At 40.4% G+C, this 17645-nt stretch overlaps 1 protein-coding gene across 7 annotated transcripts in view; it reads right to left on the reverse strand.

Annotated features, from left to right (window-relative positions):
* Positions 1-1994: 1994 nt before the first annotated feature.
* LOC138053030 (tetratricopeptide repeat protein 28-like) overlaps positions 1995-17645 on the reverse strand; it is a 35206-nt gene continuing 19555 nt past the window's right edge. For 4 of the 7 annotated variants that reach the window (XM_068899706.1, XM_068899704.1, XM_068899703.1 and 1 more), the window contains 3 exons: positions 13101-13205; positions 4640-8381; positions 1995-4189 (listed from right to left, as the gene is read on the reverse strand). In XM_068899706.1, coding sequence (XP_068755807.1) covers positions 4170-4189; positions 4640-8381; positions 13101-13136 — 3798 coding nt within the window. In that variant the 5' untranslated portion in view covers positions 13137-13205 and the 3' untranslated portion in view covers positions 1995-4169. The remainder of the gene's footprint in view (positions 4190-4639; positions 8382-13100; positions 13206-17645) is intronic. The other 3 variants (XM_068899709.1, XM_068899708.1, XM_068899710.1) reach the window with 1 other exon arrangement.

Consider the following 17645-nt stretch of genomic DNA (forward strand, 5'->3'; position numbering starts at 1 on the left):
AATAGCACACGTTCGATTGTCAATATTCACTCATGGTAAGCTACGAGGCTTTACGGTTAAATTCCAAGATTGTTTTGTTTAGAACTCCTCCTTGAGACTTGTGAGACAAAGAAAACAGAACCGAGCCGTGAAACTTGACCATAAGGCCTCGTAGCCACGCCTTGATATTGATACATTGAACTCGGCCTATTCGCTGCTTCTTCACTCGACTCCGAAAGGATTTGCTCCCGGTATTTCCGTGGTATAATAACGTTTGATTTACAGTTTCCACAAAGTATTAGAACTCGGCCATATAAACTTGACAGACTTAACTATTAGAGGGTAATGTGAAGTGCTTGTTTTCCACCCATATAGACCATGTGAGCATTAGCCCTACTAATGGAATTGGGTCCACACAATGACAGAGAAAACCTCTGATCAGGATCGGGAATTGAACTTACGACTTTCGGGTTAGATCACCGCTGCTCTACCGACTGAGCTATAAGGTCAGACGGGAGCAGGTCGTGGGAATTAAAGATGCCAATGTTACCCCCGGTCAGAGTTTTTCTCTGTCCTCGTATGGGCCTGTTACACAGGAAATCCACACAATGTTGAGGTATTCCACGTGTATTTCTACATTGTCCAGTCCTCTGGCGCATTTCTATAGGAAGAAGAGTAGGAGGAGGAGCAGTCGTCACTCAGATGGCTAGTGCGCGGCTTTCGATGACTTCAACGTCTGTTTCTACTTTCCTCTGATCGGTGTAGCTATAGCTTTAAATATCCGTAAAACGGAGCACTGACAGAGGGAGGGGGTAAAAGGCGCACCCTTGGCTTCCATTGATACCAGTTTGAATTCGTAACTGAAGGAACTACTGACTGTTAAATAAAGTGACTTTACCTTTACCTTATATGTAACAGGCCCAATTCCATTAGTAGGGCTAACGCTCACATGGTTTATATGAGTAGAAAACTAGCACTTCACACTACCCTCTAATAGTTTCGTCTGTTGAAATATAAGTGCTTCACGGCCAACTTTTGCAAAAACGTAACCCTTCCTTGTACGTATAAACTTGCGACTCTATTGTTTTGTTATTATTTTGTCAGAGTAGCCTATGTGCACTTGGGCGATCGTTAACAAACTTTAGCTAGGAGCCTGCCAACTGCGAAGGATAAAACTGAGGCATTCTACAACACTCTGATCAAAGCGATCGATACCCCTATGCCCACTCAGAAGGTCACAGTTTGCTCCTTAGATAAGCCCTGGGTGTCGAGCAGAATGAAGGCGTTGGTCTACAGGAGACAATAGGCGTTTAAGACTCATGGCAAAGAGTCAGCCGTGTTTAAGATTTATCGCAAAAGAAACTTAAGTCACTATCGAACAGTTCCAATCTGTATTAAGATTGCAGGATTTTCTCACGTATTCGTATAGCACATGTACAAAGGCGCGTACGAAACATTGAACACCCTCTAATTTAAATTAAACACCCGAAAAGTTACATGGTTGAAATGTTGCTTTTGAAGTAAAGCAATTTGAAATCATCGCAGGCTTTAAAGTATATTTCACTGAGGAATTTTTTTTTGCTCAAAAGACATTAATGTTTTAGTTCTCTGAACATTTATAAACAACTTAACGAAAGGGCAATTCTTTTTTTTAAAAAAAAATAGGCATACCGATGAAAATCAGTAACTTTCGAGTACCTTTTTCAAAAGTCGAGCATTATTTATGCACTTCTTTGCCATTTTTGAAGCACCATTTTCCAGTTTGCCAGCCCGATCGGGATAGACCTATCGTCAAATCATTTTTGGGCAAACTTCACAAGGCCAATAAACTAGGAAACACAAGTCACCTTATAGCCTAATTTTTAATGATGGAAAGCTTAACTATCATAGATTTGTGCTATAAAAAAACCACTTTAAATAAGACCTATTAGAAGGGAAATAACGATTTTTCCAAAAGTGTTGAAAATCGCCATTTTTGGCCAAATGGCAAAAACAAACAAACAATGAAATGTGATGTACCACAGGGTAGTTCCCTTGGTCCTCTTTTATTCTTACCTGATATAAACAACATTTCTACTGCTCTGATAAACTGAACTTCAGGATTTTTGCTGATGACACTAATGTCTTTGTTTCATCACCTATTCGAGATCTTGAAAAACTAAATAACAGAGAGCTGGCTAAAATTAAAGAATGGTGCGATCTAAACAAGCTCTCTATAAATATTAAGAAAACTAATTACATGATTGTTAAATCCCCTAAAAAGAAATCAGGAAACATCAATGTTAAATTACCAAATAAAGATGAAAACAGTGAAATACGGACATGTAAAAACTAGCAATAAAAAGCTAAACTTCCGATGTTTCGGCGACCTCATGACGCCATTATCAAGGAGTTGGAAATGAACATGCGAGTTCATAACGGCCAACACTACTTTCCATCCCTAAAACTGACATTGGACATTTCGTAACAATTACACGACACATTATGCTATGTTAATATTGACAAGCTTACCGCTCTAAAAACAATGAAAACAAGCAGAATGACAGCTTTAGTTCAACAAGAAATAGCGTTTCTAAGCTATGCCGCACTCATCTACAGTATTTAGGTCTAAAAACCCCGTTGAAGAAGGTTAACTTTCAATTGTTTTGCTAGGTACTATTATGTCAATACTCTAAAAATTTCGACTATCCGGGAGCTTGTCTCGTTGGTCTAGAGGATATCGGAAACTGCAAGGTGAAGCCATCGATCCGGGTTCAACTCTTTGCCTCGCCTATTTTGAATCTTCTCAGCTTGTTTAAAATCTTTGTTTCGTTGAAGTAAATTTGAAGTCTAAAGTACACTGTACATCGTATAAGTTGAATAAAAAGGGAAATGTCAGTTTGAGGGATGGAAAGAAGTGATGACCGTTCATAGCAGGTACAAAATACTCCAAATTTGCATAAGTGGAGGAGAGCTAGACAAAGACTTTAGCTCGGATTAAATCTGTTTGCACGTTCAGCCGTGGTAGACGTGACTATGGTAGTGGAGAAGTAGACCTTAGACCTTACTCTCGATTTGGGGTGCTCGGTTTAGGAGGTGGGTGCCCATCCTGCCCTCAGTTTTAACATGGAGAAAGGAATGCTTCCCTTTTAATACCTTTGTCAACTCAAGAGTTACTGACCAACGTTTGCAATGGTGCGAAGTGGTATAAAATGACGTGACTCGGGTAGTCATACCATTTTTGAAATTCAAAAAATTTCCACAAGCATACGCATGGGCAAAGTCCCACCTCCCCAGGAGTTTAAAATGCACACAATTAATTAAGAGATCAGGCAACTTTTACCCCACACACCCTTTTACCTTCTAGAAGTTTTAAGAAATCGCCCATTTCATTGAATTATTTTGCATCGGTCCAGTCCCTCTGTGACAAAATATCACAAAATCAACATGTACAACTTTAAAGTAAAGAACTTTCCAATTTTTTGGTTCCAGGCCCTAGCAAGAGTCCATCATCTAAGAGTTAGATTTACCAATATCATCAACGTCAGAAAAGTGTCTGTTTTTGAACCACGTTTTGTGGGAAAATAAACAATAAAGAAATTGGCTAACTCAATGTTGTGCCCGATTCAAACCCTTTAGGAATAAAGCGTTTTGTTCCAGGAATTTCCGTCTCATTTAAATGTGAACGCTACATTAAAATTGTTGTAATTTCCAAACAGTTATACTTCCGTAGGTTGTTTTTTAGCTTATAGACATTTACCTCCCGAAACAATTAATTTGCTTATTTAGCTTTGGCCAACCTTACAGAAACACAGAAAATACACATTCCCCGAGACTGTCACTTAATGATATTGTAAATGGAAAGTTGGTATAGCAAGCTTAAGAGTATACATGTCACCTGAGGAACAAACTGCAAAAGCTGGGAGTTATTTATAACAAGACGGCCAGATCCTCAGTTATGGAAACAAACCCCTGATTTCTATCAAGTGATTAACTAATCCTGGAACAGATGCTTACAAAACAAGGCACAAATGTAAGGACTTGAACAGTATCTTAATACTACTGAAATCTCATGGTACTTTAACTATAATTGGCATGATATCTTGTGTCTGACAGCTACTGAGGTATCAATGATTGAATTGTTTTCAATAACTCATATAATCGAAGAAAGGAAAATAACATATCGACATATCGCAGTCCAAGTAAGTTTTTCACGTTTTGGACATCGTTTCTGAAAAAGAAAAACAAGGAAGAAAGAAACAAGTAGTGGATTAAATGCAAATAACGAATTTCGTTCTGATTGACAAGTAAATAATATAACAATTATCTTAATTCATTCATTTAACTGTTTGTGCTAGAGTTAATAGCAACAATTCCTATTCACTTCACTTGACATAAGCAATCGACAATCACCGATCAGTTTCACAGTCACTCCATCATAACACAGGCTCAAACAGCTAGCTATCTGCAGAAAGCTGAAGTAGCTGACTCGGTGAATGCAGACATTATTTAATTCAGGTATTAGCCAAAGCAGTTCGAGTAAAAATAACCAGTCTGGCAACCGTTTTTAAAGCCATTTCTCTGTGAAGAACGTACCTGCTCCTTTCGACAACTTCCTGATTAAAAACATGTACAAAGTACAGCGATTCAGTCATTAAAGTTATATTTAAATAGCACTTACCATTCTTTTCGTGTTCCAGCTCCCCAAATTCAAAGGTGACATCATCGCCAATTAACACAAAAGGCGCCCAGTATTTTATGGCCGAATAGTTCTTTGTCTCCTGAAGAGATTTCATAGCATGGTGAAGAGCTGTACTTGCACTTTTTCTATCTGCCAAGTGTTGGTAAAAACTCTTCATGAACAAGAAGGTCGCCTCGTCGTCGATTGCCCAGAGTGACACCAGTACAGACCGGGCACCAGCACACAGGAAAGCCCTGGCTATTCCGACAATACCCTCAGATTTTACCTCTCCCTGGCCACTATGACAGCAACTAAGCACAACCAGTCTTGCCTGAAGGTGAACTGCTTGAACATCGCTCAATGATAACATGTAATCTTCCTCTTTGGGGATCTTGGATGTGCGTTCGGGATTTGGCGCCAAAGCAATTTCTCCAGATCCGTCATCCCCATGTGCAGCAATGTGGATTAAGGTAACTGACTTCATTCTTCTCAGCACCTCAGCTTTGGTTGCATTTTTTCCTGTAAGAGGCACGGTCTGCAGAAGTTCTCCAATTATATCCACCTCTTTTTTCGCACATGGCAGCTGTCCATACATGGGTTCACCAGTGCCGTAAGTGACTTCGCTCAAGCACGGATCGCCTACAAGCAGCGCTTCATTCTTACTTTGGAAGTTATCAGGTGCCATAGTGATCAATTTTAAAGCAGTCAGCGAGGGAATTACACGGATCCTGACAGAGTCACTCATTGCAGAAAAAGGAGCCAGGCAAAAGTGTCCATCAGGAACAAACACTAAGTCATCGCCCTGGATCAAGTCTGCTATAGGACTGATTAAGACATCATACAAGGGCTGCAAAGAGTGCACAGAGAAGCTCAAAGACTGAAAAGTTTCTTCAACACTTTCCCTACTGCTCGAGAAGTCGCTGCCTTGTCTTTCAAGTGAACGATTCTCGCATCGCAAAACAACCCCTGCATTGATCTGTTCTAGCGTACTTTTCATCAGAGACTTGGCAGTTCCATTTTCGATTTTCTTTTGTCTAAAATTTATCCTGATATCATCTCTTAGCAACCAGAAGCTGATCGTGTTCCCTTCAAGTGCTGTGAAAACAGTTTGTGAAGGTAGATCTTTCATAACCAAAGAGATAGTTACCTTCACCATAGGTTTCTCATCAACGCTGTATTGCATCTTTAAAATGTCTGCCAAAGCCTGTGCTCGTCCTTGCTCAGCAGCATACAAAGCTTCATCAACCTCTCCATTCTTCAAGAACGCTGTCCACAGAGCGGTGTACGCAAACCCCTTTGTGTCACGAAAGCTTATTTTCCATGCATCCTCTGACTGAAGAAGACGCCTAACTTCATCAAAATGATAAACGCTTAGACGCCAGTAATTAAGAGCTTTGCTCAAGGAGCCAAAAAATTCATGAACATGACCAATATGATAATGTGCGATTGCCAGCCCTATTGGGTCCTCTGTTTCCTGGCAAATACTGAGATGTTGATAGTGGTACTCTATGGCTTGCTTGAAATTACCAAGACTGACATAAGCGTTGCCGAGATTTCCATAGGCTCTTCCTTCTCCGGCCCTGTCCCCTACCTCTTTTGCAATACTAAGACGTTGATGGTGATACTCTATGGCTTGCTTGAAATTACCAAGACTTTGATAAGCGTTGCCGAGATTTCCATAGGCCGCTCCTTCTCCGGCCCTGTCCCCTACCTCTTTTGCAATACTAAGATGTTGATGGTGGTTTTCTATGGCTTGCTTGAAATTACCAAGACTTTGATAAGCGTTGCCGAGATTTCCATAGGCTCTTCCTTCTCCGGCCCTGTCCCCTACTTTTTTTGCAATACTAAGATGTTGATGGTGATACTCTATGGCTTGCTTGAAATTACCAAGACTGTCATAAGCGTTGCCGAGATTTCCATAGGCCGCTCCTTCTCCGGCCCTGTCCCCTACCTCTTTTGCAATACTAAGATGTTGATGGTGGTTTTCTATGGCTTGCTTGAAATTACCAAGACTTTGATAAGCGTTGCCGAGATTTCCATAGGCTCTTCCTTCTCCGGCCCTGTCCCCTACCTCCTTTGCAATACTAAGACGTTGATGGTGATACTCTATGGCTTGCTTGAAATTACCAAGACTGTCATAAGCGTTGCCGAGATTTCCATAGGCTCTTCCTTCTCCGGCCCTGTCCCCTACTTTTTTTGCAATACTAAGATGGTGATCGTGATACTCTATGGCTTGCTTGAAATTACCAAGACTGTCATAAGCATTGCCGAGATTTCCATAGGCCGCTCCTTCTCCGGCCCTGTCCCCTACCTCTTTTGCAATACTAAGATGTTGATGGTGATACTCTATGGCTTGCTTGAAATTACCAAGACTTCGATAAGCGTTGCCGAGGTTGCAATAAGCTCTTCCTTCTCCGGCCCTGTCCCCTACCTCTTTTGCAATACTAAGACGTTGATGGTGATACTCTATGGCTTGCTTGAAATTACCAAGACTGTCATAAGCGTTGCCGAGATTTCCATAGGCCGCTCCTTCTCCGGCCCTGTCCCCTACCTCTTTTGCAATACTAAGATCTTGATGGTGATACTCTATGGCTTGCTTGAAATTACCAAGACTTCGATAAGCGTTGCCGAGGTTGCAATAAGCTCTTCCTTCTCCGGCCCTGTCCCCTACCTCTTTTGCAATACTAAGATGTTGATGGTGATACTCTATGGCTTGCTTGAAATTACCAAGACGGTCATAAGCGTTGCCGAGGTTGCAATAAGCTCTTCCTTCTCTGGCCCTGTCCCCTACCTCTTTTGCAATACTAAGATGTTGATGGTGATACTCTATGGCTTGCTTGAAATTACCAAGACTGTCATAAGCGTTGCCGAGATTTCCATAGGCCGCTCCTTCTCCGGCCCTGTCCCCTACCTCTTTTGCAATACTAAGATGTTGATGGTGATACTCTATGGCTTGCTTGAAATTACCAAGACTTCGATAAGCGTTGCCGAGGTTGCAATAAGCTCTTCCTTCTCCGGCCCTGTCCCCTACCTCTTTTGCAATACTAAGATGTTGATGGTGATACTCTATGGCTTGCTTGAAATTACCAAGACTGTCATAAGCGTTGCCGAGATTTCCATAGGCCGCTCCTTCTCTGGCCCTGTCCCCTACCTCTTTTGCAATACTAAGATCTTGATGGTGATACTCAATGGCTTGCTTGAAAATACCAAGACTTCGATAAGCGTTGCCGAGGTTGCAATAAGCTCTTCCTTCTCCGGTCCTGTCCCCTACCTCTTTTGCAATACTAAGACGTTGATGGTGATACTCTATGGCTTGCTTGAAATTACCAAGACTGTCATAAGCGTTGCCGAGATTTCCATAGGCTCTTCCTTCTCCGGCCCTGTCCCCTACCTCTTTTGCAATACTAAGACGTTGATGGTGATACTCTATGGCTTGCTTGAAATTACCAAGACTGTCATAAGCGTTGCCGAGATTTCCATAGGCCGCTCCTTCTCCGGCCCTGAAACGCACTTCCTTAAAAATGGCTAATGCTTCTCTGTAATTTGTTATGGCCTGATTAAAGTCAGCTGTGCCCTGATAGTATCTACCAAGATTGAAATAAGCCAAACCCTTGCCTTGTTTGTCTCCCTCCTTTCTTGCAACGCTAAGCTCTTGCATATGCCGCTCCAAAAGGTCTAACTTTTTATCCACCATTGCTGATAATGAAAACCAGGAAGTTTTTCTCAGAAATCTGGGGTGTACCTAGAAGATAAATGGACGAAAAGACAATAGGTTCAATGCTCTGAGTACAGGATGCTAAACCGGCACAGCAAGGTTAATTGAACAGTGAAGGAATAACTATGTTAAGCTAGTATTTTGAAAGAAATATGCCTTTCTTCATCAGGGTTTCCCAAGGAATGATTTCGGCTAATGGAGACAGTTGTTACAGAATAAATACTTGGGCATTTAACAGACTAAGAGCATTTTATACAATAATAATCACCGAACATTAAAAATAGAAATTCTATTATGTAAATGAGGGAAAAACACCCTATAGAAAAGCGATGGCATCCCATTTCATCTTTCTTATCGAAAGCTAATTAAAAGTTCCTAACAGGAGGGGATGCCATTAAGAGTGTAATATTTAATTTTCTGAAATTGACGTCAAACTCATAATTTTTTATTTCATGTCTAAATCTATCCAATGTCGGAATTGCTTGTTTTTTGGTCACAATTTTTTTTGTCTGGATACCTGGTTACTCCATGTATTTTGATCCAGGGACTTTGAATGAGCTAACTGAACTGCTCACACGTTTCCATTGAGAAAGGTTGTTCGTCAGGACAGAATTGGCCGTTTTTATACTAGAGATGCATAATCCGGTAATTCAAATTATGCCTTTCCCTCTCTTTCTCCATACGCCAAAATCATTCGTTGGGAAACCCTGATGAAGAAAGGCATTTCGAAAATTGGCTTAAGATAGTTATTCCCTCTCACTGCTCAATTAATCTTGCTGTGCCAGTTTAGCATCCTGTAGTCAGGACATTGAAACTAGTATGTTTTCGTATTTCTCGGCGTTGTTTAAAAAAGTAGGTACGCAATGCGTACATGTGGGTAGCCACTTAGACACCGTACTACCAATGGCGTCTTAATAACCCTTTCACTCTCAATAGTGCCTCTTATAGATTTTACTCTGTCTAACGCCAGACAATTTTACTCGTCAATGGGGAACCCCACGGGGCTGAAAGGGTTAAGTATGCTGTTCGTTTTCATTTGGGTTCTAACCATTTACTATACTAGCTCTCTACGGACTTCATTGGCTTCCCACTGCCTATCGAATCAGGTTTAAGATTTGGGTACAGCGATTTGCCCACAGCATCTCGATCCGATTTGGAGAGGTAATAACAAAAATTGTGCCTGCCCACATGAATGGGCATCACACATGGCAGTGAAAGGGGAGCAGGATTAACCCTTAACACCAGCTAAATCCAAACTGGAATGCAAAATTACAAACTGGAATGTTTGATTCAGTACAGTTTTAACCAATAGGAATCAAATATCAAGTGGTGGCTTATCAGTACTGAATCAGTTGACTGTTTCATACCCTCTCCGCCAATCGTAATTCTTGTGATGACAAGTTGTCTGGCTCAAATCAAACCACAACTGAAGCAGTTTTGTCCGAGCCAATGAAAAGCAACCACGTTCCAGGGTTCTCCTTATTAGGCGGTAACCGGTAAAATCTACCGCTTGTAAAGCACTTATTACCGCCTGCAAACGCTCAGAAGTCGCTTATCCGTTGCAGAACGTCCAACATTAACTAAATGCTTTACCGGTTTGAGAAGGCCCCAACCAGTTGTGCTGAAAACTAGGGAGAGCCCTGTGTTTGTGCCAATTTTTTTACACATTATTTATTCTTTAATTTCTTTATGAACATAAAGCAATCTTTGACTCACCGTCAGTATTGAAACTGTTTGTGACCTTCAAGCAGACAATTTTCATACCGACTGCTAAATCACTGTTTAATTTATGGGAGCAAAAATGACTTGCAATACGGACTTGTTCCTTACCAGCCAAAACGCAGTCAAGGCATGCTATTTTTTGAGAAAGCCGCATTACTTATAATTTTTACACACGCGCACGGATAATTAAAGAAAAAACAGCAATTACATGTACTTAATTCGCCCGTTGTGGATGAATTTTGGCATTTGCAGGCAGATCTGGATTTGATCCCAATCAAACAAACACTTATTAAGCCCTTAATGTACGAGCTCTTGCGATGAATTGCACGCCCCTTGGAACCTTTGTAATAAGAAACATCGACTGCTTTTCTTGCCGTGTCTTAGTAAAATTTTTTTTACATTCTTTAAATAATCATTTGCCTTGGAAGCCTTGCTTTAGCGGGGAACTAGAAAGGAAAAATAAAAGAAGGAGAAAAAAAGCTTTGAATAATTCTCTGGTAAATTCAATTATTGCGATTGTGAATTGAAATACATTGTAGACATGTGCCCGTGACATTTGCGCTGGTGTTGGTGTCGTTTAAATTGGCGTGATGGATTGTTTTCCTTTGCTTATTCACTGATGTTTTCCGCCTTAGTTCCAGAAGCATATGAACAGTGATGCATATATATCTCTTTGCATATAGGTCCATATACCATAAAGTTGTCTTACTGATAACTGCGTCAAGTCTCGTGGACTTGTTTAGTTGACTGATTTCGTACGGGAAAAGCTTGATTGCCCAGAGAGCCTTCCAACTGATTCAGTCACACAACCCGACTTATTCAGTTGACCCGGAGAACAGCAAAAAATACTGCGAGTGCGAGGAAAATCGTAGGGATGGTCTTCCGCTATTATCCGGCACTATTCATGTCAATAACTGATTCAGTTGTAAATTAATGGTAACCGGCTGATTCAGTTGGATCTTCTAACTCGAGGGCAGAGAAATGAAAAGGTGTCCATTGCCGGCTTGTCCTATTTGCTGAGAGCATTGTTCTATAAACCTTATTAACAGAAATTTCTTTTTCACCTTGTTGCTCTCGTTCCCTACTAAAGTGAATCAGTTGACTGATTTCGTACAGTTAGTCACGGTAACTGAGACGCCGATTTATACCCAGAGAGCCTTCCAACTGATTCATTCACCCGGCCGGACTTATTCAGGAAAAACAAGTGCCTCTATGTTTCAGTCCGTAAAAAACAGCAAAAAAGAGGATCTAAATAATTATGTTCAATGAAAACCGGCCGAATTGTTGCCCATGAAAACCTGCACGTTTCCGATATGACAATTGGAAAACAAACTGTTCAATAATACCCAAAGAAAAATTCGGAAATTTATCTGCCATTTCTGCGGATGATGGCGTGAGCTTTCGTTTGTTCCGTGCTTTGTACTCTCATAAAGCACAGAGTTTAAACCAATGAGAGCAGGCGTTATATAGAAACTTTATTATAGTATATAATTTTATACTAGTATTATGTATAATTTATATAATATTATTACATAAATATCATAGTAATAAATATAAGTAAAATAAGAAATACATGCACCCTCACAGCCGTACAGCCACCTTGTGCATTTTTTTTGTTTTTCTTGAAAAAATATTTTAATCACATTTTCTGAATGAAACTTGCACCTAGATTAAGAATAAATTTCGCTCTCTCTCTCTGAACTTTAACAAACAAGAAATCCTTTCCAACCTACAAGACATACACGGTGTGGTGGTCTGCGGGTTTTAGAGTATTATATTGACCACAAGCATGCTAATTCCGTTGTATGTGTCGAAAACACTGATGTATAAACTATCCAGAAACTAGCGTGTGCGTGTCAAGGTGGCTCAAACCAGCTTCAACCATTTTTGAGGGAATGTCTCATTAGACGGACTAACTCTATAACGCTGTTTCACTTAACGGCAACGTTATGGTACCACATGAAACCCTGCCGATAATCGTTAAACAAGATGCACATGTTACTGTGACGTAATAAATTACCATGGCAACAGAAGAACCATCTAAAAACGCCCTATATTTTGTGTTAAAGCACTTAGTATCTCAAAAACGAACTAAAGTGTCCCCCATTTTTTATTGCTGAAAAGCGATTAGCAGGCTAAGATGAAACTCTGTGCAAAGTTAAAAAAAAATCTGGAGCAGATTCAGAACCACATTAAAATTTTCCAATTGTCAAGGCGGCTATGAATCTGCCGCAAAGAATTTTTTTAAACTTTGTAATGAGTTTTGTCTTAGCGTGCCAATTACTCTCCAGCAATAAAAAATGGGAGTCACCCAGTTCGTTTTTGAGATATTCGCGTTTAAAGATAAAATATAGCGTGTTTTTCAGTGGCTATCTTGTTTTCATGGTAACTTCGCCACTGTGCTACAACTTCGGTTATAAATAGTTGAAATTTCGCTAGAACAGCAAGTCAAGCGCAAGTCAAGCTTTTAAAACTGAGCAAAGGTTAATTCGCGCTCCCCTTTCACTGCCATGTGTGATGCCCATTCATGTGGGCAGGCGTAATTTTTCTTATTACATCTCAATCGGATTCCAAATCGATCACAATGCCGTGGGCATATCGTTGTACCCAAAAATTATATCATCTATCTCAAAAACACCTTTTAAAAGCAATTAATAAGAAAATAATAACCGTTAGTTTCACGGGCAGTGATACAATCTGGCTGCACTGATCAATGTACTCGCTTCAGGGACAACTGGAAAAGTGAGTGCTCGCAGTCTCGTACAACGATACATGATTACATGGTCTTACATATCTTGCTTACTCGATTTTCGCAATTGGAGCGATTGCTGAATACCCGTCCACAACGGAGCATTTACGTTCGCGACGCTAGCCGCAGTACCTAACTGAACGAAAGTGGTTTTTGCGCAGTTTGTGTCAGATAGAGTGAATTCAGTAGAATGGCTGGTGCTGCAGTGCCTTAGTCGACTTACGGTTAAATTGAGCTGAGTAGAGTGGCTAGTGCCGCAGTGTCGCGGTGCTTACCTCATGGATTAATGAATGAGGTATATCCAACAACATGACTGCGGCGGCACTGTGGCAGCAGTGTTTTTAGGGTCCATTTCTTGTGGCCGGGTTTTGACATTAAGTCTGTAATAGGTAGATTTCACAAAGAGATTTTCTGCTCAATCTAATTTAAGTGATTTAATTTAAAGCTCACCCGCACGTGCGAACAAAAGCCCAGCCTCTGTATCCAGAGAAGAATCCAACACTTTAGAACTTCTCATGTGTGCCTTGATGTCCTTATCACATTTTGCTATTATTACGCATTGAACGTTTGCTGGATTGTCAGAACTTGGGCCACAAATTCCCCCAACAAACTCAGAATAGAACCGCATGCAGTCATAATGGTCTGTGTGCTTTGTCCTTATCTCTTGTGTGACAGCTCTGACGACACAATCACGGCACAACTCACGAAAGTCATGAAGCGTTCGACTGGTTCAATGGTTGTTTGAGGGCTTCGAGGAAAATCCAAGAAGCGTATGCTTACATAAAGGGGGATACCTTTCTTTGTTTGTTTTGCAGGTATGTTCACAAAGTGAATTAAGGAAACTTGTTTGCGCAAAAATATGGAATGGAATGAATCTTGCTGGTATGCAAATTTTTAGGTCAGTTATTTTAATTACCGGATATGTGACTCTTAAACCAAGACAGTTAAATTTCAATGACACGTTCCCCTTGACCTACAGTAGTTCCAGTCAATTCTCGTTGTATTGTGTCAGTAAACCTAGAGTCTCGAATTGTTTAGTGAATAAATCGAGATTGCGTGTGTGGTTTCAATATACCTTGCCTCTGCTTTGGTGGTCAAAGGTCGACTTTTGTTGACAAACAGCATGTTGAAATTGGGCCTCAAAAAACCTCCGTTTCATTTACCCAAAAATTTTATTGAATTTAATTGCAGCGGAAACGTTGCTTATTCCGGTGATTATAGTCTCGTTTGAGAAAGCCATGTACCAAGATGCTTTTTGATGGTCGAATTTCGCACTGACCCCTTGCAAAATGAATTTCAAGCTTTCTGTTAAGTTCTGGAAATTTCTGGAAATTTCTAAAATGTGACAGCTTTATTCTAGAGTCAAATTCCAGCTTTTATTCCAGAAATTGTTTTCCAGTTTTTGCAAGTTTTGGGTTCTTTCAAAAGCTGGAAATAGCTTGAATTTGATACATCTATCAGGTGCTGCCAGAAAATGACAGTTTCTTCCAGTCTTCATTTCTTGCAGGAAACTGGAAATAAACTAGCAATGGTCTACAGCTTGTTAACAATTTTAACATTTCTCAAATGAAACAAATTTTTAGTTTATTACAGTTTCTATTCTATAAATTCAACTCTTTTCAGATAAAAACTTAAAGAAATGTTTAGCATGCAGTTTCGTATTATGTATAAAATTTAAGAAGTAAGAAAATTCCATTGTAGAACCAGACATATGTAAACGCTATGTAAAGTTTATCATATAACTATGTTGAGCTATATAAAGGCTATTTACTGCTCCTTACTTGCTATGTAATAACTATGTAACTTGCTACATTACATAGTTGAGTCTGTGTAAAGCATATGCCATTACTATTGCAATACCATTTAAAGGTCACATAGCTCTCTGAAATAGCTTATGAATGTGAATGTGATATCTTTCGAGTTAATACATTTACTTAGCTTACGCAATGTCCTTTAAAGGCTCCAAACTTTGAACATAAAAGCACTCTGTACATGGAGAAATGAAAAAGAAAGCTTTTATTCCGATGTATTCAATAGGTTGTGAGAAAAACCAATCAACGGATTACCTTGTTTGATGCTCTCTGAGTCTCGTAATCGGCCTTATTCCAAAAGGAACATGATGCATTACCCTCGAAAATTACACACTCCAAGTCAGCACTTAATCCTTTCAATGAACTCCAGTATCTTTCGAATCTTGCTCCGTAGAAAGATTGTCATCCTCCGCCATCTTGGATAACACGTGAGAGACAGGATCGGGAACTAGTGCGTCCTTTTCGTTCTGGTCAGCAGTCAGCAGCATGGCGCTTATACATAGGGCGTCCATAGGGCGGTGAAACGGGCATTCCGCTCTTGGTCCAATGTGCGATGCGGAGAAGGACTGGCACGAGCGCTCCTTCCGCGTTTCCGGTGCAATTAATGGCTGCCAAAAACATCCTCTTGACGAACCAGAAATCAAGTTTTCTTTCTTTATTTTTGGGCCACCATTAGTGTATATTTAAAGGCCTTTTTGATATTTTTGACCCAAAACTCAATACTATTTTGTCTGTCAAGTATTTCCGTCGGAAGCTGCTTAAATTTGACTGAAGTAAGACAGTGTCGAATGCAGGTATGTCCCGCTTACCGTGACCAAGGGTAACCGGTCGTTTCGCCAACATGTCAGCTCGCCAACGACCTGTTCGCCAACGTATGAAGTCTATTTGCCAACGTCTAATAATGTCAGTTCGCCAACGTCCAAAATACTTTGTGAAATAGATCTGAATTTTATTTACAAATTACCAAAAGAAGATAATGTGACCTTTGATCCAAGATGAATTGTTTGATTCGGCTTGAAAATGTTCCTTTCACTCTCCCCAATCTCTCTCTCTCCCTCTCTGTCTCCCACGCCATCCACGGCTTTATTTGTGAACATAAACCGGCTGTAAAACCTTTTTATTAAACATTTGCGTAGTTAAAGAGCCATCGAGTTGAAATATGTTTGTTTGATTACGCGCTTAGAAACGTTCACTTGTTTCCTGCAAATTTCGCCTACGTGTTTGTTCTACTCTCGCAGAGGGTTTTTGCGTTGTTTGAAACACTGATTAAATATTTGTGGCAAAACTTTTTACTTCCCCCACTCAACTATTAAATGTTCCCCCTACAGCCTGCTTCTCTACCGCTCTCTTTTCTCCCTGTTACGGGAAGAATTAGAAACGTGATAAAAACAATGTGAGCTCATTAACTTCACTTGTGCGGCATGTTGCAAAGGAGGTGAGAACTTTTTCAACTTAAATAGCATATTGTTTAAACGTTTAATGATATGTAACTACAAGAAAGAACAGATAACACCAACAACATCTGCCAATCAAATTCCTGCAATTTTGATCCGGCTTAATCAGGCATTGCTGTATAAAAGGGCTGTGATTTTCTGTTCAATTCAATCCACTCATCTTATCGAAGTATTTTCGCTGATCAAATATGTTTACAAGAGTCACTCGAGATGGAAAGCTATTATTGTATCTATTGCAATGGCTGCGACAAATGACAACATCGACGTTGCAACACGGGAATTTCGAGACAGCAGTATAGAGATGCTGTTAAGACCGGATTAGAGGTGGTTTGGCGATGCCTATATTGCAGTGAGATCACTGATCCAATTGGGGAGAGTAGCAGAATCGAGGAAGAGATGGATGCCTTTGACATTCCGCCATCTTTTGGTATGCTTGTTTTTCACAATACTAAAACGACAATAGGTGATGGAATGTTCTTAAACAAAGAGCTTTCCGTGAATGGAATCAGTCTGCGAGGAATCTGTGTGTTGAGACTAGAATTGCTGCTTGATGAAAAGCATCTCATAGACGAGACAGTCAAATTTTCCTTCCTTTTTCTTAGGTCATGTTAGATGAACTGACTGCTGCACCTTGTCCAGCCCTCCCTAAGCCTGCGCATGTGGCTAGAGCTGCCAACCGACTCCGGCAGAAACTCAGACCCGAGCAACCGAAAGATCTGGACTTCGAACTGGTCGAGGAATGTCTCCCTCCCGGTTTCTTCCAAGCCGACCTGACAGTTAAGCAGAAAGGCATCTGATCTTCGCCAGACAGGAGCAGCTAAATACCCTGGCCAAGGCTAAATCCTGGTACATGGACGGAACTTTCAAGCTTGTGCGACACCCATTCAAGCAGCCACTGACGGTGAATGCTTTCGTCCGATCCGGGGAATATGCAAAGCAAGTCCCACTTGTGTTTGTCCTGATGGCCAACAAGAAAGAAAAAGACTACAAGAAGGTTTTAATCACTGTTTAGTCATAAATTAATAAAACTGAGAAAACATTATGCAGTCTATTGAGCATTAAAATAAAGATAAAGACAACGCAATATTCGGAATCGAACTGGGAAAACAGTTTCCAAGTATTATAGTAAGGAATCGAACTCGAAAACGTTATGCATATGCAGCTTCCAAGTATTAGTAAAACTATCTAAACCTCTTTCTACTAATCAATATCCTAGCATTTGTGTCCGATGAAAAACTGAAGCAGTATCGAAACAGGCGAGGCTATTTGACAGCTGGGAGAAGTACGAAAGGAAAGAGAAGACCGCCGCACAGTTGCTGAAAACGTGCTCACATCTCAACGGCCCACTCGTGGAAACTGAAGAAGTCAGTAAAAATCACAACCAAAAAACGGCTCCTTTAGGAGCCACCAAGTTTGCAAAAGAATATGACCAGCAATAAACTATCAATAAAGAAAACTAATAAAATTTGAGGGGGGATTGGGGCGCATTGAAAGGTTCAATAACAAATATGGCGGTTCACATCAACAATCCCTCTCATGAAGTGAATTGCAAGTT

The sequence above is a fragment of the Montipora capricornis genome, chromosome 6 (genome assembly GCF_036669925.1).
Source record: "Montipora capricornis isolate CH-2021 chromosome 6, ASM3666992v2, whole genome shotgun sequence".
NCBI lineage: Eukaryota > Metazoa > Cnidaria > Anthozoa > Scleractinia > Acroporidae > Montipora > Montipora capricornis.